The sequence below is a fragment of the Platalea leucorodia genome, assembly GCF_965183815.1.
Source record: "Platalea leucorodia genome assembly, chromosome: 14".
NCBI lineage: Eukaryota > Metazoa > Chordata > Aves > Pelecaniformes > Threskiornithidae > Platalea > Platalea leucorodia.
Window position 1 is genome coordinate 2,753,858 of NC_138836.1, and position 23,818 is coordinate 2,777,675.

Genomic DNA, 23,818 nt, shown 5'->3' on the forward strand with positions numbered 1-23,818 from the left:
GACTGAGGGCTGGTCCCAGCCACAGCACCTGCATCTTCGCATGCCAGAGCTTGCATTATTTTGGTTTTGTGCTTGGTTTGTCCTCCTACAAAATCACCTCCCAGTGAACAGGGCTAGCCAGGCTGAGCATGTCCAGGGCTGGAAGATGCCCACAAGACTCCTCCATCCCAAATCCGCATCGCTTTGGGCTGGAGCTCGCGGGGTGACGGGACAGGGGGGGAGCATGAATCCAGCCCCTCCGGTTCCCGCTGGCATCACGCGGTGTCGGCGATGGCAGGGTCCCGGGGAGCTGTGGTGCGGGCAGCGCGCTGGGTCAATATTTGCCCGCAGTGGGAGCGGGGTGCTGGGCACCCGGCAGCGCCGGAGGGGGAAAGGCACTCCAGGCTTTTACATTTTGCTTTCTGCTTGCTGCCCGGTGGCCCTGTGCCTGGTTTTTTGCTCTCTCCCAGTTTCAGCCAGTCCATGACACAATTCTTCATGCCACAGGACCATGGGCATTGCTGGGAAGCAGGAGCCGTCCCGGGGGAGGCGAGCGGCCGGGCTGCTGGCCCTCCCGGCGCTCGGCGGGGAGCGGTTCCCCTTGCAGGCGGCTGCTCTCGTGGGAAACCCTCCTGCTTTTGCCCTCCTGTCGTTGAGAGATGTCACCTCCCCAGGATGTCCAAAATGCACCTCCTGGCCTGCGGGCCCTCAGGGCGGCAGGAATCGTGGCCGCAGCACAGATGGGATGGGAAAAGTCAGATCAGGGGAAAATGAATTGGGATGCGCAGAAGTACCCTTGATCGGGACGGTAACCTCTAATCCGGCTCAGTCTTCCTTATTTACCGTTGCCGAGAGCGAAGGCAGGAGAAAAGCAGCCTGGCAAGATGCACAAAGCCGATCTCCTTCCCCCCAGCTGCTTTGCTCTCGCTAATGTATTTGCTGGCAGTGCTTGCCGTCCCCGGAGCATTTGAGCGTGGTCAGAGCAACCGTTCGCAGCCAAAGGCAGGAGTGTCGGAGCAGGCACAGGGCTGGAAACGGCTGTGGGGGGCGATGGGAGCCCCCAGCCCCTCAGCATGGGCTGCACGTGGGGAAATGAGGTGCTGAGCCCTTCCCTGTCCCCTCCTTGGCTGGCAGAGATGCAGGCAGGGAAACCTGGCAGCCCCTGCCTGCAGCAGTGCCCCAGGCTCTGTGCTGTGGGCAGCACCCGGGCGCTCTTTCTGCCCGTAGCGCTGGGCAGAGGGAAGGGGCTCGGTGCTGGGGAGGTTTCCCTGGGCCGTCCTGCGTGAAAATATTCCCTGAGAGGCCCCAGGGCTGTTTTTCTTTAGCTCAGCACTCAGTAAGAAGAGTGGGGACATCTGAGAGCACTGCCCTGTATGGGGACACGAGGAAGGACAGAGCCCTGAGGGGCTCAATTTGGTTGCACCTTGCAGTGTCGCAGAGGAGACCAAAATCACCCCCAAATCACCTACACCATAAAACAAGGCATTTGACCCCCCTGGTTGTAAGCAAGCGCTTCCCTCCTGAGCATCAAGTGCTCCCGTAGCGTGCGGGACCCACGCCGCCCGTGCCGTGCTGGGGCAGCGACGCCCCAGCCGGCCGCTGCAGAATAGTCTGGCATTTTTAATAAGGGTTGAGTGCAGTCACTGCACTTGTTCCAGGCAAAAGCAATGAGAATTTTATGAGGTGTAAATGGATTGTGAGTGCCTGAAAGCATCCGTGTCCCGCTCCGCTCCGTGCATGCATGCACTTCTGCACCTCTTCTTCTCGGCCAAAATATCTTGTCTCCTTGCAGGCTTGGAGAAAAGATAAATATTAGCAGCATGAGATGCTCTAATCCGAGTTTCTGTCCGTGTTGCTGCTGTTGTGGTTAAAAAAACCCTTCTTTTGGCTGCAGGATTCATTAGGGCCCAGGCTCTGTGGTTCGGAGGGAAACCAGAGCAGCTGTTAATGAGGGAGCAGTAATATCTAGAGCTCGTTTCAAAGCAATAATGGAATTAGGCAGAAGACAAACACAGATCAGTCCCGTGCCTGATGGCTTTATTTTCGGCTTCTTTCTTGCTTTTCACTTTATTAGTTAGAATTAGAACATCCATTTTGTATTAGAGGGCAGATGATGAAATCACACGGGATCAGAGAGTTACCAGCGATGGGCTGAGATGGGGAAGTTTGAGCTTTCGGAGAGCTTTCGCCGCAGATAACAGAAGTGCAAAGTGCAGGGGGAGCAGGAGAGGGCGATGAGGCTGTGATGGAGAGGGAGACAGGACAGCGAAGGGCAAGAGCTGGAGCCTGCAGCCTCTTTAGCGAGGCTTGTAATATGTTATTAATGGAAAAGAAACTGCAATTTTTATTTTGTGGAAATTCTTTTGTTCCACATTAATTTTTAAAGCACGCTTTGCTCCCATTACAGCCTCCTGCCGGAGCGCGGTGCTGGCTGGGAGGAGCTGCCCTTTGAAAGGCTTTGGGGGGGCCCGTGTTTGTGTCCGGGCTGGGGGAGCGGTGCAGGGGTGCGGGTGCTTCCCCGGGGCCGGCACCCCAACCCCACCGCGCCGGTCGCACCCGCTGAGCATCACCCAGGCCCTAGGGTGGAGAACGTGGAAGGTGCCGGGGCCGGGCTGCGGTGGGCTGCGTGCCTTCGTTAGGTGCTGGGGCTTGATGAGGGCTTGTCTACGCGCGGAGCTCTTTCTTAATTAACTCCATGTGCGGAGACACGCGGATCCTGGAACAGGAACAAGGCGCCCTTATTCCCCAATAAGCTTGTCCGCGCATGGAGTAAATCAATAGCAGCTCATCAGGAGCAGCGCCGCTGGCTGGAGGTGCTGCCTAAGGATGAGTCACATCCAGAGAGGGGGGCAAAAAAGAAAAAATTAAAAAATATTTGAGATTTGAGTCCAGAGCTGCATCTTAGGAATGGCCATCGTGTTTCTGGTGCGCCAGGCCAAAGGGCTAGCTTTGTACTGTGTCCTCTCTCCTGCCTGGTAAGCCTTGCGGGTGAATTTTGCACCTTGAACCCATCATTATATGCTGGGATGGGGGGTGGCTGAATATCAGGGCTCTTTGTGACTTTTAAACCGGCCGTGGGTTGGTGCATCCACACCGAGAGCTCTGCAGCAAGCGGTGCTGGCGTTAGGGCTGCCGCGGGGCTTCTGCTGGGCTTCTCCCCAGCCTGCATCGCTCATGCTGCTGGCAACTTTTCTGCAAGGGTTTGGGGGTTTTCCCCATATCCCCACGGATTTCCAGCAAGGAGGTGATTGAATGGGCTGGGACTGAGCAAATCCAAGGGTATTTTGGGTTGTCAAAGCTTGTCTTTTTTGCTTTTCCCAAGCCAAAGCAAGCGAGGCTCGGGTGATGTGCGGAAGATGGGGAACCTCGGGGGTTTGGTGCATTTTTCATGAAGTTTTTGGAGAAATCAGAATCATTAGAAATCGTTTGGTTTAAGGCTCCTGAAGTGGCCAAATGCCCTGGCTGGGGCTTTTCCAGAGCAGCCTGGGGCTGTGCCAGGACACAGAGGTGTGCAGGGCCAGATCCAGCCCTGGGAGCAGGGCTTGCCTTGCTGCCGGGGCCGGATTTGGTCTAATAAAGGTTTTGGAGAGGAAAGGACGGGGCGCTGCTTACCGGGGACTGTGTGCCGGAGCGTTTCCCACCTCCATCCCAGTCTGGCGGTCACTGATGGCGAGGGTCAGGTCATCTGCGCCAAAAAGTGCCCGGTCCCTCGGCAGGGCTCGCAGCAGGACACAGACTCCCAAAGTGACAATTTCCACCCAAAGGGGCTCAAACCGACCTCGTTCCCAGCCATCTCAGCAAATGGCCTGAGATTTGGAAGGGATGGGGAATATCGAGCCTCTGCGGCTGCCGGGGTGTCTCTACCCGGTTTCTTGCTGACACCGAGCAGCTCCCAGGGCAGCAGGGGCCCAGCACCCTCTGAGACTTATTCTGCCGGAAAGAATGAATGGAATAAATCCATTTTAAATGCCAGGTTGTGACACCGGTGACAGGCACTAGAAGACGGTGGCAGCTCGGTCCCTGCTCTCCCTTCGTTGAGGTTTGTCTCCGGTGGCATCACGCTGTCGGTGCTGCCGGTGCAGGGGGAGCCGCAGATGCCAGAGTCAGGCCCTTGCTGCCGCGCCGGCGTCTCTCCGAGGCATCGCGGATGACGTGCCATCCGCTCTCTGAGCTTCCTGGCTTTTGTCAGCTGCTGTTGAAGGCTGGTGCTAATTAAATGGGGTGTTTTGTGTTTAATAGACTCACACTTGAGTCATGCTGGGTGGTGGGTGCTGGCTGGATCCCCGCCGGCGGCACCGTGGGGTGTCAGCATCGGGGTGGTTCCCCCGTGGGTCTTCTGCACCCCTCAGCCCCGTGGGTGCACTCTTGCGTACCGCTGCACCCTGCACCCCGGCAAGCTTGTCCGCTGATCCTTGGGAGGAAAAGCCCCTTGGCTGGGTTAGCTGCACTTTGGCATCCCCAGAAGGATCTGTAAATGCTGGAGCTGGGTGAGCATCCCTGGCCAATGGCCACCCCGTGCAGCGATGCCGTGTCCCATCCCGTCCCTGCCACCGCCAGGCAGGCGGCCCCGCGCACCTCCCGGTCTGCTCTCCCTTCCCGTCTCTGTGAGGAGACATCAACACGCTGTCACTGAAGCTGAAAGCACCAAAACGGTGCGATGCCTCAAACCCCCGGGAAGCTCAGGAGAGCTGCCTGCGCCCTGCCTGTCGGGAAGGTGGGCAGCCGCCAGTTGTGCCTCCCCCTGTTCTTTGGTTTTCTTCTCCTGGAGGGGAGATCAGACTGACGTGCTGGCCCGTTTCCCCTGGGAACACCAGGATCGTGCAGAACACAAACCTGGGCTACCTCCAGCAGCAACCCGGGGGCCCGGGGGGCCCGGAGGGCATTGCAGGGGTGGGGGAACGCGGGCGCAGACCTGGCCAGCTCTGGGCTCTCCTCCGGCCGAGCGGCTGGCAGTGTGGGATGCAGGTTCCCCAGCATCTCCTGCAGTGGCACCGCCGTCCTCGCCGTCACCTCCTCTTGTACTCGCCTGGCGAGGGGAGACCAGGGGCTGTGCCATCCCTGCAAGCAGATCCGTAGGATGCACCTTAACCTTTACAGAAAAGCCTTTCTTTTGTGGTCTTTCCTAGGACTTGAGATATTTCATCTAACTTCCATCACGCAAACTCTGCTGTGAAGTCCCTGTCTGCTTCTTGGGGTTGTACATCTTCCCTCCAGGTCTACCTTTGGTTTTTTTGGGCAGTAGCAGCAGGCAGTGGGACGTGGCATGGGGACATCACATCTGAGCTCAGCCCAGGGTTTGGGCTGGAGCGCTTGGGGTTGGTCCTGCTTTTAAGCTGGTCTTGCCCTGTTTTGGGCTGGGCTGCAGCTGTGTGGACACGTGAGGCTGGGAGGTGTTTTGGGGTGGCATCTCCTACCGTGTCCATGCAAGTGCCATGGCAGAGCTCAGCTCTGCAGCAGGGCATGCTGAGCACCGTCCGGACCTTATCTTCCTGCCTCTTCCTCCCTCTGCCGCCTCCCTCCTCCTCCTCCACCAGCGAGATGCTAAGTCATGAGTTCCCAGCCATGGATTTGCATGCAGGGGGCAATTAGACCAAGCGCATGGGCAGGCACCGGGGAGCAAGCCTTGCCCGAGCCGCCCAGCCTGCTCCAGCCCGCTCTCCCCGCGATGGCTCAGCCCTGGGGTGAGCAGCTTGCTGCACCCAGTCACTCCACATAAACCCCGCGCCCGTGACGGCTTTTAGTCACATTTAGTCACTGCGGTATTTTGACGTGGACGTCAAGATGTTTCAGTTCACGCAGACGAACGTTAGTTGCAGACATTTCAAGAAATGAGTCAGGTGCACCAGCACGGGCGCAGCTCGTGGCTCCAGCAGCTCCCGATGCAGTCGTGAACTGGCTGCTCCCTCCCTGCGTGCCGCGGGCAGGAGCCACCTCTTCCGTACAGGGGAAAAGGCAGCGGGCTGGGGGCCGGGGTGGCCTTGACCTCCGTTTCCCCACCTGCAAAATGACCTTCTTAACACTCATCCCCATTGTGAAAGCTCTGCGTTGCTTACACTGAAAAACACTATTTTTCTTATTTTTTTTGATCATAGACTTCAAAATCCAAAGCGTGTAAGATGGGTCCTGTCTAATTGAGTACTTAATCTGCAACAAAATATTGTATTTTACATTGATGTCTCTTTAGAAAGGAAATGTTGGCTCTGTTTCTAAGTGAAACACTGAAGCAGGCCAGTTGGAAAATCATCGTCATATTCAGACTTTGTAAACATAATTTCATTAATATTTTTTTGTTCCCAACTTGAAGCCAGGTAAGAAAATATAGAGAAAAACTGGCGGGTAGTTTGAGTCGCCCCAAAGCTGTATTTCTTCAGCAAAGCTTTGCATGGAAAGTTATACCTAGCATTGGCTAATGCAAGCCGTTAAGTGGGAAGGGCTCGGTTCTGCGGTGGTCGGGCACGGCTCCGGCTGGTGCCCGGAGAAGGGTTTGCCCCGGAGGAGGCCATCGCCTTGGTTATCCTCTCTATCACAGCAACTCGGGCATTGCCCTGAGAAGCTCCTGGGAACCCCCCTGGCCGCTGTCCCCGCGTCAGGGCAGGACACTGGTGCCAGCGGAGGGGAAGGGAGAAGGTGTGGGGACACGGGGTCTGTTGTCCCCCAACTCTGCTTTAACTGGTGTTAAGCTGTTTGCAGCCTTCAGAAGCAGCGATACTGGTTCCTCCAGCCCTTCTGCCCCGTTTTGGTCCAGAGGGTTAGAATGATGCTGGGTTTGTCCTTGGGTTTGTCCTCTGAGCTTTTTGCGAGGCTTGGCCAGGTTTCCTCAGGGGCTTTGAGCTCGTACCCTTCTGCGATTAAAATACTGGGCTGGGAATGAGAAGGGCCCAGCTGCGGCAGATGTGGCTGGGAGCCGGGTGCTTTCGGCTCATCCCAGAGCCGAATCACGCTGTGTCTGCCCCGTCTCTCCCCTTTTCCTGTGCTGAGCCCCAAGCTGCCCATTTATAGAGTGTAAATGGGCAAAACCCAGAATTTGAGCTTCTCTAAAGGCCTTGGAAGGTGTTTGCCTCGGTGTGGTGGACACGTTTCCCTGCTTGGTGGAAGAGGGCAGGTGGACGGGTGTTTTGAAATGCCCCCGTGCCCGCTCACTTTTCTGGAGATGTTGGTAATGACTTTGTGGGTCTGGCAGCCGCGGGGTCTGCCGGGCGAGGGCTGTGCCGTGCCGCAGGGTGGGATGCTCCGCCGCTGCGGGAGGGTTCGCTCCGGCGCATCCCTCCTGCCCCGCGCCCCGATTTCCCCGTCTCCCAAATCCTGCCCGCGAGCATCCCTCGCCCGGGTGTCTGCGGATGGAGGGGAGCGGGCTGTGGGAGGGGCGGGGGTAAAAACCGGCCCTGCGCCTCGGATGGAGATGGAGCTCATTTGTAGAGCTTGCTCGCATCCCAGCTCCTCGCTAACAGCTCTTCCCTCTGAGGTTTCCCCTGGCCCTCAGTCAGCAGAGGGAATTCCCTCTCCTCTGCCCGAGCTCCAGCTGCAGCCGGGATCGCTGCGGCAAACGCGAGGACGGGCTGTAATTGCCGCCTCTCCTCGGGTTCGCCGGGTTTTGTGGTCCTCGCTTGGTTACCGCGTCTCAGTGCCATCCTGCCACCCACTTGTTTGGGTGATTAGGAAAGCGCTGAATTAATCAGCGGCTGCTGGTGACCCTGCAGAGCTGTCCCGTCTCCTGCGCTCCCCGCTACAGCTGCTGACATCCCCTGCCCCGATGAATCTTTCACGCCCTCGCCTCCTGTATTTTTAATAGGCTGGGATTGGGTTCGAGCTCATGCTGGGGCTTGGGGGGCCGAGAGGGGCTGCAGCCCGTCCCCCAGCGGGATGTGACTGGGGGGGACAGAGAGTGGTCCCCAAGGGAGGGGGGTGCGGAGGGAGGCAGAGAGCCCGCATCACCGGCACCGGGTGCGGTGCTGATGCTCACGGGGAATATTTCGGCTCCGCAGGGATGTGCTGCCAGTTTTCCTGGCCAAGGGGGGTTAACCCCAGAGAGGTGGGAGCAGAGAGCCCGTCGAGGCTTCCCGGAGCATGTCGGGGATGGTAGGGGAAGCGGAGGAGCTGCCAGGACAATTAGCACAGGCTTGTTCTCACCAGCGCATCCCTGGGATGGAGCAGGGCTATAATCAGCCTGTCGCTTCCCCGGCTTTATTAACACATTGATTTTTTGGGGGTTTTTGGCTCTGCGCGGCGCGGTGCCTGCCAGCGAAGCCTCTGCGGGGAGAGGGGGATTTCGAGGTGGCGTGTCTCTGGGCACGGCAGTGTCTCATTTTGGAAGCTGTTCAGGCTTCTTCCTTGGGGACCGATGGAGGAGGAGGAGGAGAGACATCCCCTCCATCTGTGCACTGCCCTAGGAAGGGATTTAAATCACAGGCTCGCGAAAAAAGAGGAAATGCGACCGTTTTGCAGGCTTTGAAGCCTGCAGGAGCCTCCCGGAGATGTTCCCCTTCCCCGTTCGGGGAGGTCTGGCTCGCAGGGGATCTCCTTCCCTGGCCGTGGAGGCAGGCACTGTCTGCCAGCGCCGGTGCGGGCTCGCAGCTCCGTGGCCTCTGTCCTGGCCGGCTTCTGGGGCTGGGGCAGCAGCGCGGACCCGGCTGCCCTCCTGCAGTGCCCAGGCGAGGGCAGGGAGGAGGTTTTCTGTGCCTGGGGTCGGTACCCTGGCCCCTCATCTGCCCTCTGCTTCAGCAGCAAAGGGCAAGAGATGCTCTCCATGGGAATATATAAATAGAAAAATATAAATAAATATATTAAAATTTATTTTTTAATATATACATGTATGTTTAGGGCAAGTTTTATCCTGCTCCACCTTCCCATGTGTTTGGGATCCCCTCCCCTCTGCCTTGCCCTCTCATTCTTTCCTGCTTCGGCGTGAACCCGCCTGCCTGGTGCAGCATCCCTGGCACGGCAGCACCGATGCCACACGTGTGGCCATGCAGAGCCATCTCTTCAATTCCTTCATTTCACCAACTGTTACATAAATCGGCTTTTATACTCAACTTGTGGACGTCACTGAAGCTCTGTCCATACCCATAACATCACTGTTTCCATGGGAACCAGCGTACTTCCAAGGGGGAAAAAGTAGAAGGAGACTAAAAAAAGGACAAAGAAGGAACAAAATAAGACAAATATGTGACATATCCCAACTATGTGTCGGTGTAGGATGTTACAAAGATTTTACTGCAACTTGTTTAGGAAGCCTTGCATAACGGTTTTTGTCTTGAGTAATGCAGCAAGCCGAATCAGGGATGGGAGAAACTTAATAGTATCCCAAATATCCCGAGTCTCTTAGTGCGAGAGAGGAGTCTCTGGCAACTCTGCACAAGGTGTCTTTCTGCCTGCGCATGAGGGGAAGACGCATCTGGCCGCGTTGCAGCACTTCCCTGGGTTTCTGTGGGCTTTCCTCCGTCCCGGACCACGGCTGGGACCGTGCATCGCGAGGGGGTGGCACCGCGGGGGCTGTGGGTTCGTCCCGGTGAGCAGCCAGCACCGCCGCTCTTCTGCTCCGCTGAGCTTTAAGGGCAGGCGCTATTAAGGGACAGTTTACAGTGAGTCAGTTTAAAAATATATATATTTGGGGGTTAAGTGTCTATCCAGTATGCACTTCATAAGGCGTGGTGGGAGAAAAGGTCTTAAACGCATTATTGAGCACCAGCAACGGCTTTGGCATATTTAGTGTATTTTAACTGGTAACCTCGGGTCCCTCCTGCAGAGGAGGAGTCCATTAGGGAGGATTTTACTGCTCACAACAACATCTTCATTAATGCCACGCGTGAGCTGCTGGGAGGGAGCGCATCCCCGGGGCTCCGGCATGGGAGGCGATGGCTGGTGCGGAGGCTGAGCTGGGAGCGGGGAGGAGGACGGGGAGAGGCGTGTGCGTGCTGGGGCACGCTCCCACCTCCGCAGCCCCGCTGCGGTGGGGCGAGTGGGTGGAGAGCCCATCCCTTAGCCGTCCAAATGTCAGCAGAAGGTGCTGAACCAGCGACAGGAGTGGAGGGAGAGGGAGGTCGGGAGGAGCTGGAGCTCCGTCTGGGCGAGCAAGGCTCCGCGGCTTCTCTGCTCTTTCCTTCGGGCAGCGCGGGGCAGTGAGGGTCGGGCTCCCAGCCTTTGGCATCAGTTGGTGAAATGGCTGGTGCCGCTCCGGCCCCGCGGGGCTTCCACCCCGCCCGTCCTGCTTGCCCGGGGGCTGGGGGCCGTGCGCTGCCCCGGCCCCTGCCCTTTGCACGAGGCCATTTTTGAGCTGGTTTTTTGGTCTCTGCTCTGTGATGCTGAGACAGGCGTGAGGAGGAAGGAAGGACTGGGATGTGAAGCCAGAAGAAATTCAGCCTAAAGTGCTCTTGCTTGACATTTTATTTTATTGGATTTTTTTAAAGCATCCATCCTCCCAGATGCTGGTCCCAAGGCCGGGCTGCCAGCAGCCGAGCCCTCCCGGCTCAGGAGTTAATTGCAAGCGATATGTAGGGCTTTTCTTAAAAGCTCCAGCTCCTGAAGTTTGAAGATTATGCAAGACACTCAGCTTGCAGGATTTTTTTATCTTCCTTTTTTTTCCCCCCCCTCTTTAAGCAATAAGATTTTAAACCCTTTTGGTTGCTGGAAAAAACCTTAAAGTACAAATCTAAAAGGTAACAGGGAAACAATTCCAAAACAGTAAAGCAAGTAAGAATCTCGTCAAGATGATTTTTTTTGACAAAACATCTTTTTTTATCAAGCTTCATCCCCTCTAAATACAGCATCATTCTTTGTTTCATCACCTGAGCAGCTGAGCAGGGTTCCTCCGCGCCGCTGAGCAAATCCTACATCTCCCTTGAGAGGCGGCTGCGTTTCCGAGGCAGAGGAGAGCATCTCCTGCCTGCAGCCGACAGTGCCGTTTTTAAATCTTTGGGAGAAAAAGATGATTAAGATGATTACTCCCCCAAATCCCTTTTTTTCTCTGCTTTTGGGCTTTACAGTCGCTGTTGTGCGTTACGGGGTGTTTGGGGACCGTCCTGTGGCCGTGGCCCCACGGTCCCGCCGGGACAGGAGCGGCGTGCGGCCGTTTCATGGCAGAGGGAGGGAGCTGCCGGTGCATCCCCTTGAACATGAAGAGAAAATAAATTAGAGGGGAAATTTCCAAAAACATTGGCATGAATAATCGTCCTGTTTTGGTTTCTCAGGTTTAACTGTGAAGCTGCATGAATTAAAATAACCTCCTGGGTCTGCCTGTGCTGTGAGGGAAGCGGTTTCGAGGAGCTGCAGAGCAGTGATGAGGCAGGGATGCTCCCCGCCTGGCTTTTTCCCGGCTCGGAGCCTGTGGCCGGCGATGTGCTGGGGTCGTGCCGGCTGCCGGCAGCGTGCCCTCAGGCTGCCAGATGTGGTGACCCGGGATGGGGCCGGCGTTGGGCACGTCATGGAAATGCTCTCTGAGCAGTGTTTGAATTTTTAACCCCCGTTGCCACAGCCCCACCGGAGGAGCGCCGCTCGGCTCTGCTTTCCAGGAACGCCCTGGCGATGGGACTGGCCTGGCCTGAATCCCTGCGGGCCGCGGGGCAGGAGGCGCGCGTTCGCTGCCGTGCCCGCGGCGCGTTATCCACCCCGCCAGGAAAAAGCAGTTTCGCTGCCGGTGCGGTGCCGCGATGCTGCGGGATGGGCTGTAAACCTGCTGCATCTTCCCTGCTTCATCCCACTCTTGCGTTCCCTGGAGGGAGGGGAGGAAAAAGCCTGGAAAAGCATCTGGGAGGGCAAACCCGTGGGGTAGAGACTGCGTCGGGATCACACCAGGGCAGATCCCTGCCAGCGCTCAGCTGCAAGCCAGGCAAGTGGATTCAGCGGGTAAAGATGCTCTGAGAGCACCTCTGGCATGCAGCATCCAAGGGGATGCAAATGCTAACAGCAGAAGATGGGTGCTGGTTTGGCTTTCGAAGGAATATGGTAGGGGAAAAAAAAAATCAAATCAAATGTCCAGGATTGTGATGGGAATCCTATAACCTTTCAGCTGGGCATGACATTAAGAGCCTTTTCTTGTTGGCCTGGTGCAGTCGGAGGTGAAGCTGGGAAGGGGTTATTATTTCCATCCGTGAGGCAGATTAATTCTGAGGACTTTTAACTTCCCTTGCAAACGGCCTGAATTAATGTTTTAGGATTTTAGTGCCTGCCTCCTCCCGCCCCCCCAAAGGCCAGACCCTGGAGGTCCCATTATGCTCCTGTCAAAGGGGCTATTTCTGGAATTGATGATATGAATGAAGCCTAAAACTCCGCTCTCATTAACGTCTGCAGCTTATCCCAGTGTCACTCCTAAGCTGGTGGGACTTGGTGACACTGCAGGGGAAGGCTGTCATTTCAACCCAATTTTCACATCACATTTGCACAAAAATTTCCAGGCCTCGCCAGCGCTTTTGGCACATTTGTCAAATACCGGGCGCCGTCCCGGCGAGCGAAGGCTTTGCCTGGCACAAGAGAAAGGGCTGCGGGTGGTGATGGGGGACCCGATCGTGGCCGTGGCCATGGCCCGTGAGTCTGAACGACCTCTCCTTGCCCTAGAAAACAGGCAGCGGAGCAGAGCCGAGGTGTCACCTGGCCGGACCCGGGCGGTTCGATGCATTTGTATGGTTGGGTTTTATTGCAGGATACAAGCTTGCAGCCCCCGGTGCTGCTCGGGCATTGGTCCTCACCTTGCCCGCGGAGCCCCGCTCCCCATCGCGCTGGCTGTGCTTTCGGGGGGTCCCACCCCATCTCCCGGCGATGGCAGGACGGCAGCACGTGTCCTTGGAGCCGGTGCTTTGCTGGAGCACTGGCACTGCTTCGGGAGAGCTGGAGGAGGGGCTCAGGGAAGGAGCTGGAGAGGAGAGAGAGGGATGCAGGGAAGGAGGAGAGGGGGAACAGTGGAAGCAGCAGGGCAGCAAGGGCAGAAATAAATATTAATCCCCCGGAGGAGCGTGTGTCCCTGTAAAGCATCACCGAACGCTGCCCTCCCTACCCGGCTCAGCTGTCGGCAGCGGTGCCCGGCGCCCCGGGGAAGGGACCACCATCTCTGGGACGGGCGATGCTGCGTCACGGCGATGCCCGCTTTCCCCATCCCCAAGCCAAAGAGGACGCCGAGAGCGGTGTGAGTGCTCCGGCTCGGCGGAGAGAGCCCGCGCTGCTGACGGACCGAGCATCGCGCCCGCCATCCTCTTGGTTGCCGCTGCCCTTGAGCAACAGCTTCCATTTAATTCACTTGCTGGTGAATTTGAGACAAACTTCTGCAACCAAATCATAGCAAGCATAATGCAATATATTTCTCTTTTGATTATATTAAGCTGGGTAGTGCTGGCTAATTGAATCTGGGGCTCTTGCCTCTTAATTACAAAAGGTCAGGCTCTGCCGAGCACGGGCAGGTAGCACGGGGATCGCTCACGGTGGGAGGGGGGCTGAGGGCTCTCTCTCTGTGCAAAGGCTCCTGTTCGTAACGAGTGAGTGACTTCTGGATATTTTCTTTTTTTTTTTTTTGGTGCTCTTTATTTTATGAATTTTAAGAGTCAGGTTACAGCAAAAGTCTTAGCGGATATTTCTGTGTGGCAGAAATATATTTTTCTAATTGAAAAGAATCCGTGAACCCTTTGGCTGGCTGTCTTGGTCAAGTTGATGGTAAAAATGTGGATTTTTGAGAATAAGCCGGGGCGAGCAGGTGACCCTGAAAAGCGGCGACTCTTTCTCCTGCTCGGGGCGAGGAGGGGGCAGGACCCCCAGGGCCAGCTCCATCCCGGTGAGTATTTATCTCATGCAGCCTGGGCTGTGGGCTCAGCACCGGGGCGGCAGTGCCACCGCTGCCCCTCGCCCTGCGCGTTTGCCTCCTCCTCCTCCTCGCCTTAGCTGCTGGCCGAGGACCAGCATCGTCTCTGGTGCTTCCCAAAGCCCCTTTGCCCCTTCGCCGCCCGCGCAGCAGCAGCAAGCGGCATTCAATAAAGCGCCTTCTGCTTTTGCTAATTGAAGAGTTTCCCTTTGTCAGCCTCTCGGCTCAAAGGAGGGTCGGTACAAAGCCGTAGCCATCAGCACTTTGTGTGCCTCTGAAAATCCCATTAGCAGAAGAAAGAGCTTGAAGTTTCATTCAGCTGGAAAAAAAAAAAAAGGCAGAAAAAAATAAAATAAACCTCCCAACCTTCTGATCTATCAGCTGCACATTAACATACCGCCCTCGGCACCGCCGGGGTCCCTGTCCCGGGAATATTTAATCAGGGTGAAGTGTTATATTGGACTGAAATGTATTTGCTTGAGGGAGCGATATGCTGATAAGTGGGTCTGCAGTTAAAGCTGGGGAAAAAAACCTGCCATCAGCAAATAAAATCCCCTCCCGCTCCCTGGGCCCCCCCCTTCCCCAGGCTGTTCTTCTGCCTGCGGGATGTTTGTTCCTGCAAGGGCGTCGGGGTGGGAGGGCAGGGACCAGCCCTGGGCTGGGGGGACGGGACGGGGGGCCGTTCGCCATCGCCTCGCTGGGGAGGGCAGCGGGGGGCTGCGCCTGTGCCAGCACCTGCACCAAGATGGGGGGTGCTGGGGCTCTGGGCAGCGGGGTGTTTGGGTAGGTGGGTCCCTGCCTGGACCGCGGGGGGACCCTTTGGTGGGTGCAGCCCTGGCGCTGGTCCCCACCTCTCCCTCCCGGCTGCATCTTGTGCCCCAGGTGCAGCCGGTTGTGGCGTCTCGGGGGGCTGCGCTCTCCTGGCTGCCCTCCACTTGCAGTCAGTCACTGGTGCCAGTGCCGGCACGCTAACAAGCATCGAGGGGCACCCATGGCTTTGCCATCTGTGGCGTGCTGGCAGAGGTTGGGGAGGGTGCCCTCGGTGCCATCCCGTGCTGGTCCTCCCATTTTGGCCACCACTCAGCCCTTTGTAATGGACACGGGGCTGCGGTGAGCTTGGATCTGCTAGCCGCCCTGGGTGGGCGTTAGGGCTGCTCCAGGTCTGGAGAGGGAGGAGGTGAGATGGGAAGTGGCTCCAAGCAGATGCACATCATGGTTGTGTGCCCATCTCTGCTCGCAGGGGAGCTCGTGGTCCCCAGCCAGCATCCAAGCAGCTGCCTGCCATGGCAAAAGCATCATCCAGGTCCTGTGCCCAGCTGAGATGGAGCCCGCGGGGGGGAGCCAGGCCCAGCACGGGGTCTTCTCCACTGCCACGAAAGGTTTTGCACAAGGTGCTGCCTGTCTGGGGAAGCATCTGTCTGTCTCTGCAGGTTTTGACCTGACCAGGCTACTCCCGAGCCTCCTTGCTTCCCTGCTGAATATCTCGCACAGCCCTTTCAGACACATGCTCGTTCTTTTTTTAATTCTTTATGTTCTCAAGGGCTTTGTAGTTCCTCGCTGGCAGAGCCGTGGATGCGGCTGGCTCTGCAGAGGGATGCTTTCCAGCCCCCCAAGCTGAGGAACGCCCGCAGATCCCCCAGGCTGCTGCCGGCAGCCGCCTGCCCCCTCCTCCAGCCCACCCTCCCCGCCTGCCCCCGCAGGACTATATTTGGGCTAAATATTCCAGCCCATAGCCCCAACCTGCCAGTTGGAATGTTTATCCCGATATCTTGTAAACATTTCTTCCGATTAAAAGATCCAGATTGCCGGCGACCAAGGCGTGACTCAGCCCCGTGTGATTTCCCAGGAATTCACCCAGGATGGGTGGCGGGAGCTGCCAGCTCCAGCCCCGCGCGCCCGGCGGGGAGGCACCTGCTGATTCATCCTCACCTTCTTCTTCCCCAGCCAGATAACGCTACAGCACGGGCTCCCAAACACCACCCGCTACCGCGTTGCAGCGAAAGCTCTTGTCTGACAAGGGCCACGCTTATTTTCCTAGAGCCTGGAAGCTGCTGCCTGCGCCCAGGCGGGAGCGTGGCCCCGACTGCCTGCGGGTCGCGGCAGCCGATGGGGTGTTTTCCGTGCTAGGCTGGAAGACGTCCCCGGCACCGCGTTGCACCGGCTCCTGGATTTCACCTCTCTGTGCCCCGGGCAGTCGGGAGCTGGCTGGAAATGCCCCCTGGAAGGATGCAGAAATTGGGTACCAGGTTTGAACCATCCCTATGAGGATTTGCTGCAGCAGCACACTTTATTCTTCCCCAAAAGTAACAGCATCCAAAGCCTGTCCCGGCAGCTCAGCTCTTTTAAAATCACTCCAAGAGGCAGCAGTCGGGGTAGGGGATGGACTCTGCTGGCCCTTGCAATTTTAAGGCTTTTAGGCAGTTGGTTAATGGTTTTGACAGTCTTAATTTGGACTGGGAATGAAAAGTTCAAGCAGTGACGTCAGGGAAACGCCCCTGGGATAAGCCATGACATGGTTAATAGAAAATTGTAATGTTCACAAAGTGCTTTTCTGTAAAATATCAGGAGAGGAAATTAATGGTGTTTGATTTTGTTTTTTTTTTTTTTCCTAAAAGTTGTTATCGTTCTTTAATTTAATTTTTTAATCCATCACATGAGCACTCGGCACTCTTGCCGTGCAACTTTCATTTTATAGTGGTTTTTGCATTAGCTGTAGACACCGATGTCAGCGTGGGGAGAACGCACCATGGGTTTGCTGTGCAGGTATCTAAACAGCAGGCAGGCTCTCCATGCAAAACCAGAACTCTGACCTAGCGAAGGCGGCACGCGCCTTGCTTTAAAGCCCAGAATAACCTTCCTGATTCAGCCGTGGCCGCTCGCGGATGCTCGCCTGGGTCCGTTGCTTCCTTGACGGGGTGGCGTGCAGGTGGTTCGAGAGGGTGAGCATGCTGGTGATCCTGCTCAACTGCGTGACGCTGGGCATGTTCCACCCCTGCGAGGACATCGCCTGCGACTCGCCGCGCTGCAGGATCCTCCAGGTACGGCTCGGCCGCTGCTTTTAGCTGAACGGCGGCCCCGGATCGATGGGGAGCGGGAAGGACCGAGGTGTGGCAGAGCTGGCTCCAGCCGCGGCGGAGGTTCCCTGGGATGGCTGGGCCCTGCCTGCGCTGGCTGTCCCGCCAGCATGTAAAAAACGCTGATTTTGGTGCTGGGATGCAAACACGTGGTGGTAGCAGGCAAAGCCCCTGCCAGGCTGTGCCGGCCACAGCATAGCCAAGCCTTGCTTGGAGTGCTTGGGGAGGGTTAACCGTTGAGTTTTTAGTGAAAACAGAGCCCAAAATATACTCATCCCTTTATCCCAGTGCTGTGGGTGCTGTTGGCCAGGCTGGGTGGGGGCGGACACGGGGCTGCTCCCAGTACTGCCTCTGCCCAGGGATTTTAGCCCTCGGTGGTGCAAGAGGAGAGAGGAGACCTTGTTGGACTCAGGTCTCTGATTCCCTCCGCCGGTGCGAGCGTGCAGTGATGCAGGAGCATCCCTCCTCCCTTCCTTTCTTTTGCAGAGCTTTGATGATTTCATCTTTGCCTTCTTCGCCGTGGAAATGATCGTCAAGATGATCGCACTGGGGATTTTTGGGAAGAAATGCTATTTGGGAGACACGTGGAACCGCCTGGACTTCTTCATCGTCATTGCGGGGTAAGGCTGGCGCGGCGGGTCCCCCTCTTCCCACACCTCTCTGTTGTCATTCATGGCATCGCTTGGCAAGCGTTGGATTTGGGGGAGCAGCTGCTTTGCAGCGGTGAAGGCTGGGGGCTTGCTGGGCGTCGGTGCCATCGGTGTCGTCCGTCCTGGCTCTGCAGTGGGAATCACCGCCCGGACCGCAGCAGTCCCTCCGGTCCTCTCCATCGCTCGTGGGAGAGCTGATGCTCAGCTCATGGAGAGAGCAGGGCAGGGTGACAAAAGCTGTTTGTGGTGGATTTTGGCCAGCCCGTGCCCTGGGGCTCCTCACCGGGTGCTGGGCTCGGCTCTTATCCCTCCAGCCCTGCCGGTGGTTTCGGTTTCCATCGGGCGAGGTGGTGGCGGAGCAGACGGTTGGGAGCACGGAGCAGCGTGCCGGGAAGGATAGTTCACTGAAATGTGCGTGATTGCCCTCATTATTATACTACTTTTTTTTTTTTTGGAGGGAAAGCGACCAAGTTCGCTTTTTGAGTGTTTTCCTTTCAGAGGCACCTGGTTTGAATTAAAGGCTCTTCCAGCACCCGAGAGTCTCCTGGCGGAGGCTGGAAATCCACATGAAAAGTCCCTGGCCCCCGGCCAGCGAGCTGAGTTTCTTTGACACACAAATCGCTCGCTGGCCCTCGCCTCCCCTCCCTGCTCCAAGAGCCCAAAGCCCTTTGGGAAAACGGTGGTTTTTTCCTCTTTTGATAGAGCTAGAGATCAAATTTACTGGATTTTCCTGGAAAGGAGCAGGGCTGTTTACCTGGCGTGGGTCTGGTGTGCCCCAAGAAGGGGCAACACCATAGTGGGTTTTGCTTACGGTCCATCACCGGCCCCATGGGGTCATGGCACACACCTCTGCCAGGCAGCTGGAAGAACCAAAACAGTGGCCCAGTAAAACCAGTAAGGAATTGCTAGGTGTCCCAGCGCATCCTTGGCCTGGGAAACTCATTGCCACAGGGTGCTGCAGAGGCCAAAAGATGTAGTGAGGCTCAAGACCCAGACTGGAGGCAGAGATGGAGGGCAGAAAGGCCAAGAGCTGTAACTGTCCCCATAAACCCACCTTCTGCAGGAGGCCGCAACCTCGTGCTTTCCAGCTGCACCAGCCTCTGGCTCCTCAGGTTAGGAGAGGGCTCAAAGTTTCCTCCTGAAGTGTCTGAGCAACATTAGGGGCTGCAGCGATGGGACGTTGGATGAGGTGGGACCCCGGGTCCAACCAGCTCTGGTAGGGTTGTAAACATCAGCAGCACAGTCAAGGGCTGGAACCTGCTAAAGCCACCCTGTGTATTCTTTATTTCTTCTTCTGTGTTATTTCTTATACTAGAATTAAGTGTGATGAAGAACCAGACCCAAGCAAGGCCAGGCATCCCACCTAGGGGGGCTCAGGGAGGCACGGTGGTGGGTGCTGGGCTGGTTCCAGCTCTGCTGCCCCAGGCTGCTGCTGCACTCCCCTCCAGCCCGGTCCTGGCCTTGCTGTTGAGCTTGCAAAATCTTTGGAGTAACTACTACGTTGAGTAGTTACCCTTGATGTGCTTCTATGGAGACCCCGCTGTGATGGGACCTCAGTCTAGAGGGATATCAGCAGAGACCACCCTAATACCTATGCCAAAATACAGCTGTGTTTTCCTTAAGCAAGCGTCCAATCTCCTGCCCACCTACTGCACCTGGACGGGCGTTTGGGCGTGTGAGAGCCGCCTCCTTCCCGGGCAAAGTGTGGATAGCGGCACCGACCTCCCCTCGGGCGCAGCCTTCTTCCCGCATCCCCAGTGCACGGACGCATTTATTTGCTGCAGAGGTTTTGCAGCCTCGCAGCTTGACCGCTCCCGTGGCTCCTGCCAGGTCGGCTTTGCCTCTCGCTAAATGATGGGTCTTTCCTTCGTGTGCATGAACTGTTCCCATCTGGGCCCCGTCAAAACCAATTCAGCTGACAAAGGATCGAACTGCCTTTAAATACAAAGCAGAGCCTCTCCTCCCCCAGCACCCGCTTTCTCTGCTCCCTTTCGCACCCTTGCGCTCTCCTCCAGCCCTCGCCCATCCAGCCGGGAGTGCTGCATCCCGCTCGGAGCATCGCTGCCGTCCTGGAGGGTCCCTCAGCCGTCCCCGGCAGCACCGAGTGCCGGGGAAAGCCAAAGGGGCTGCTGCCATAGCAGAGGAAAAATGAAGGGACCAGAGCCCATTACTAGATTAAAGATTTAGGTAAAAAACACGGTAAGGATTAGAGGAAAAAGCACTCCAGGGTCAAATCCCAGCCAGCCAGAGGGAAATTCCTCCGGTAGCGCCTGAGTGCGGTTCCCACGTGGGCAAATTACCCCAACGAGCATCCGGACCGCGGTGCTAACAGCGGAGCATGGGAGCAAGGGACGAGCCGAGCTCAGCGTGGAGGCATCTTGCGCCCGAGGGGGTGCGTGATGTGGGGAAAGAGGCCAGAGCCGAGCTGTGGCCCTGGAGGAGAGCGTGCGCTGGGGCGATCCCCAAATCCCTGCTGTATTTGCTAGACAGCCGATAAAGTGCGTCACGTTTTTATGTAGATCTCGCATAAGGGCTTCAGCCAGGTTCCCCAGTGAAATGACAGGGGAAGAGACCCACAAACTGGTGTTTCCATGTGGGCCTGGTGACCGCAACAAAGCAGCTCTGCTTCTGCCTTCCCACTTTTTTCCTCCCCTTTTTGTGCAAGAGGTGGAGGGGAGGAGGCAGCAGGACAGCGTGGGCTCCTGCTCTCCTGCTTTCCTGGCCGCTTCCCTGCCCGTGGGCTGCAGAAAGCGAGGGCAGGGGGAGAGGAGAAGCAGCAAACCGTGTCTGCGGGGCATCGGGTGGGGAAGGCGCGTCGTGCGGGGGGCACGCGGGACGTGCTGCGCGCCGGGGCTGTACGCACCCACGGGCAGACCTCCCATAGAAACCCTTCCCAACCACCGCCCGTCTAGGAGGGGCTTCCAAAAAAACCCCCAAACCCTGTGGCATTTCATCCTCCCCATTCCTTGAGAAGTTTCTGACCCTGCCAGGGGTTGAAATCATAAAGAAACCCTTTTGTGCGTGTTTGCCCCGAATCTGCTGCTTGCAGAGGGCTGGGAGAGCCGCTCGGGTGCTGGGCTCGCTCCCGCCGCGCTGCCGGCCGCTGTCGTGGCATGCCATTAAGTACTTCTCAGCTCTGTTAAAGTGTCCAGACCAATCTCATGAGCTCATGGAGAGTAAATGACTTCTTTGTGACAATGTAATGCAATTAGTGCTAATTGTAGAGTGTGTAATGTCTGCAACACATCTCTGTAATTACAGTAAAACTTGCTGGAGATGAGAATAGCGCTGCATTATCAAAACTCAGCTTAGTGAAACATGGCTTTGGCTGTAGGTTACGGAGTTGCATGGGGAAAAGGAGAAAAAAAAAAGTGATGAATTACATAATTATGTTGCGTTATTTTAAAGGAGAGGATTTGGGGCATTCGCTTTTAAGAGAACACTTGAAGGTTAACAGGTGTTGCAAGCTGGCTCTCGCCCTCTAAAGACGATTCAATATGATTTCGACCTCTCCCAGCGTAAGGTGCAGATGTATCGAGGATGAACGCTTGTTTGCATCCAAAAATATGCAGTCGTTTAGAGTTTGGTGCTGGCTGAGGCTCTGGCTTGTGAACTGGAGCTGTGGGATGGAGATGTGCCCTGGCTTGCCATCTCCCCGGCTGCTTCGGGACCAGCAGCCGCTCTGCCTCCCCCTCCTCCGGGCAGGGTGCAGGGAGCTCTTCTCCGGTCAGGCTGTGGGGAGGGGGTGGCCACAGACTGAGCTCTGCTTGCTCCTCCGCTGGACCCCTCCCCATCTGCGTTATTGCAGTCCCACCAGCTTGTTTTGACTTTGGTCGGATAAGGCCTTCCCTGAACCTCTGCATCCCGGTGGATTGAATTGTGCTTTAAACCATCCTCATAAAAAAAAAAAAAAAAAAAGAAAAAAATAAACAACCCCAATGGTTAATTGTTTTCCCAGGAGAGAGGCTTTAAATCAGGGGATAATTTGGTGCTGTAAGAGCTCACAGGGTTCCTCTCTGCCCTCTCTAGACACGGGGTCGAGCGGGGCTCTGGTCCACGCCTGCGTTTCTGCCCCGCTCCGAGCAGGGCTCTGCGTCACCCCCGGTTTGAGCTCTGCGGGTCTGTTGTTACTCCGGGCTCAGTCAGTTGTTTGGCCAAGTCTGCAGAGTCCTGTTTGCGCTTTGCTTCTCGTAACAGTAACGAGCCTCTTAGAAGACTTTGTAGGAAACTTAAACACTTCTGGAATATTTTGCTTACAATTTGAGACGAGCCGGGGCTGGAGGTGGTTGGCAGGCTGCTTTCTTTAGAAATACAGACACCGTTTCTTTTTCTCTTTGCTTCCTGAACACTTCTTCTAAGGTTTGTTATCATTTTTTCTCCCTCTGTTGAAGGCTGTATTAAAGACTTAGCTCCGGTGAAGCCTTCATAAACAACCTTAAGAATGTCTTGCTCCCTCCTGGTTTTGCGTCCTGAATTTCAGGGATGAAATGTGCTGCAGGAAGCCTTGCTGTGTTCATAGGTGCCTGGGAGAGAAAGGGATGCCGCAGTCCCCCACTCCATTCCTGCTCCATCTAAAACTGGATGGTTTCCGAAAAGCTTTTTAGCTCAGAAATTGGGATAAGGGCAATGCTGCCAGAGCGGTCTCCGCGGGGAGCAGGGATCCTGGGGCTGCGCTGGGCGAAGCTTGCGGCGCGTGGCCTTCACCTCGCAGCGCCGGTTCGCTCCAGAAGCAGGCAGGGCTCTGCTGAAGGGCGCTTTGGCTGTACGAGGCTGATCAAGGGGCTGTTCCAACTCCCCGGTTCAGATGCGAGGAAGAAAGCACTGGTGTGGGGCTGCCCACGGGGGTCCCTGCTGCAGCCTCCCACTGCGACTGCAGGCAAAGGCTTTTATTTCCCCATGTATTAGTCCCTTCATCCCTTAATAAATAATAAAATAATAGAGAGGCAGGGATGAATGTTGCTTTTTCATCCCCTCTGCCTGCCTGTATTGATCTCTCTCGCACCGAGGAACAGCACCTTGGAGACGTGGATGCGCGGTGCCTTCTGCGCTGCCTACGGGGTAATTGCCCGTGTAAGCGGCCGATTTGCACACGCAATGACCCAATGTGCAATCACAGCCACAGCCCTTTTGAGCTGCAGCAAAAGCTGCACCAAACCCTCTCCCAGGAGCCTGCCCCTCTCCGGTGCTTTCAGGGGTGGGTGCGAGTGTCCTGGAAGCCGGGAGCCTGCTCCCGGGGCCCTGCTGTGTCCTGGCTCATCCCAAATTAGGTGCTCTTTGCTCTGAGCAGAAGTAGCAGAACCACACCAAGCCAATACTCATGATTACAAACCTCCAGGGGTTCAAAATCTGGGGTCAAGCTTTGCAATTTGATGCTTTCAGTGACTTTTGGGAGGATGAAGAGCAGCCGAGCCCCAGGGCTGGTGAAGCCCCCGGCTGCGGATGCTCTCTGGTCCGTGCCGCCTTACCGCAGCCTTTGCAGACTTCGAAGCAGATCATCCTGAGCAAGCTGCGTCCCTGGCTCACAGAAACCTGCTGGGTCAAAGGAACCCCTCAGCAGCCTCCCTCGCAGCTGAGCTGACTCAAACCCACCTGTGAAAAGCCTTGTTTTATGAAGTTTTAGGACTTTTTTAAAGAGAATTCTTTAGTTTCTTTCAATTCTTCAGCTGAACTTGCTGCTGCTTCCAGAGCCTCATTAGTCAAGTGTCCTGGCTGGGACACACGGTGCGGCCGGATCCAGCAGGCTGCAGGGTTCACACTCCCTCCAGTGCTATTCTTTTTATTCCGTTCAGCTTGATTAAAATGAGTATTTTTAAAATTAAGTGACACCCACGAATGCGGTGAGACTCATGAGGCTTAAAAAGCAGCTCCTGAGCAAAAGCAGAGCACAGCAAAGCCGGCGAGGGCCAGGAGGAAATTTCATTCCAGCTTTCTGAAGATACAACACTGCCTAAATAATTTCCCCTTGTCTTTTCCAACACGGATGGCTTAATATCATCCACTGATTACTGCACTTTGTAGATAAAGGGTGCCTATATGCTCAGTTTTGGAAACCTTTTAATGCTGAATAAATCTGAGCCTCTCTCTTGCCAGCAGCGAGCGGCGGCTCTGTGCCTCTGCGGGCAGAGGGGTGGGCAGCTCCCGGGGATGCTGCCCTGCCTGCAGGCGTTGCTGCTCCGCTGTGGGTTCCTTACGTGACCTTGGTCACGTCCCCTGGCTCTACAGCATCCCCAGCACCCAGCTGTGAAAGGGGAGAGCTCAAATTCTCATCAGAAAGCACCCTCAGCACAAACTCCATGGCTCTGATGGCTGTTCACACCATCTTCTGCTTCCTGAGCAGG

The 23,818-nt window shown here is 56.4% G+C and overlaps 1 protein-coding gene across 1 annotated transcript in view; it reads left to right on the forward strand.

The window, feature by feature from the left end:
- The window catches only part of CACNA1G (calcium voltage-gated channel subunit alpha1 G), a gene marked incomplete at its 3' end in the record, with an annotated part of 148,389 nt that overhangs the window by 30,962 nt on the left and 93,609 nt on the right, over positions 1-23,818 (forward strand). Inside the window, exons 2-3 of the mRNA XM_082327130.1 lie at positions 16,683-16,794; positions 17,317-17,450. Of these exons, the coding sequence (XP_082183256.1) occupies positions 16,702-16,794; positions 17,317-17,450 (227 nt within the window). The 5' untranslated portion in view covers positions 16,683-16,701. The remainder of the gene's footprint in view (positions 1-16,682; positions 16,795-17,316; positions 17,451-23,818) is intronic.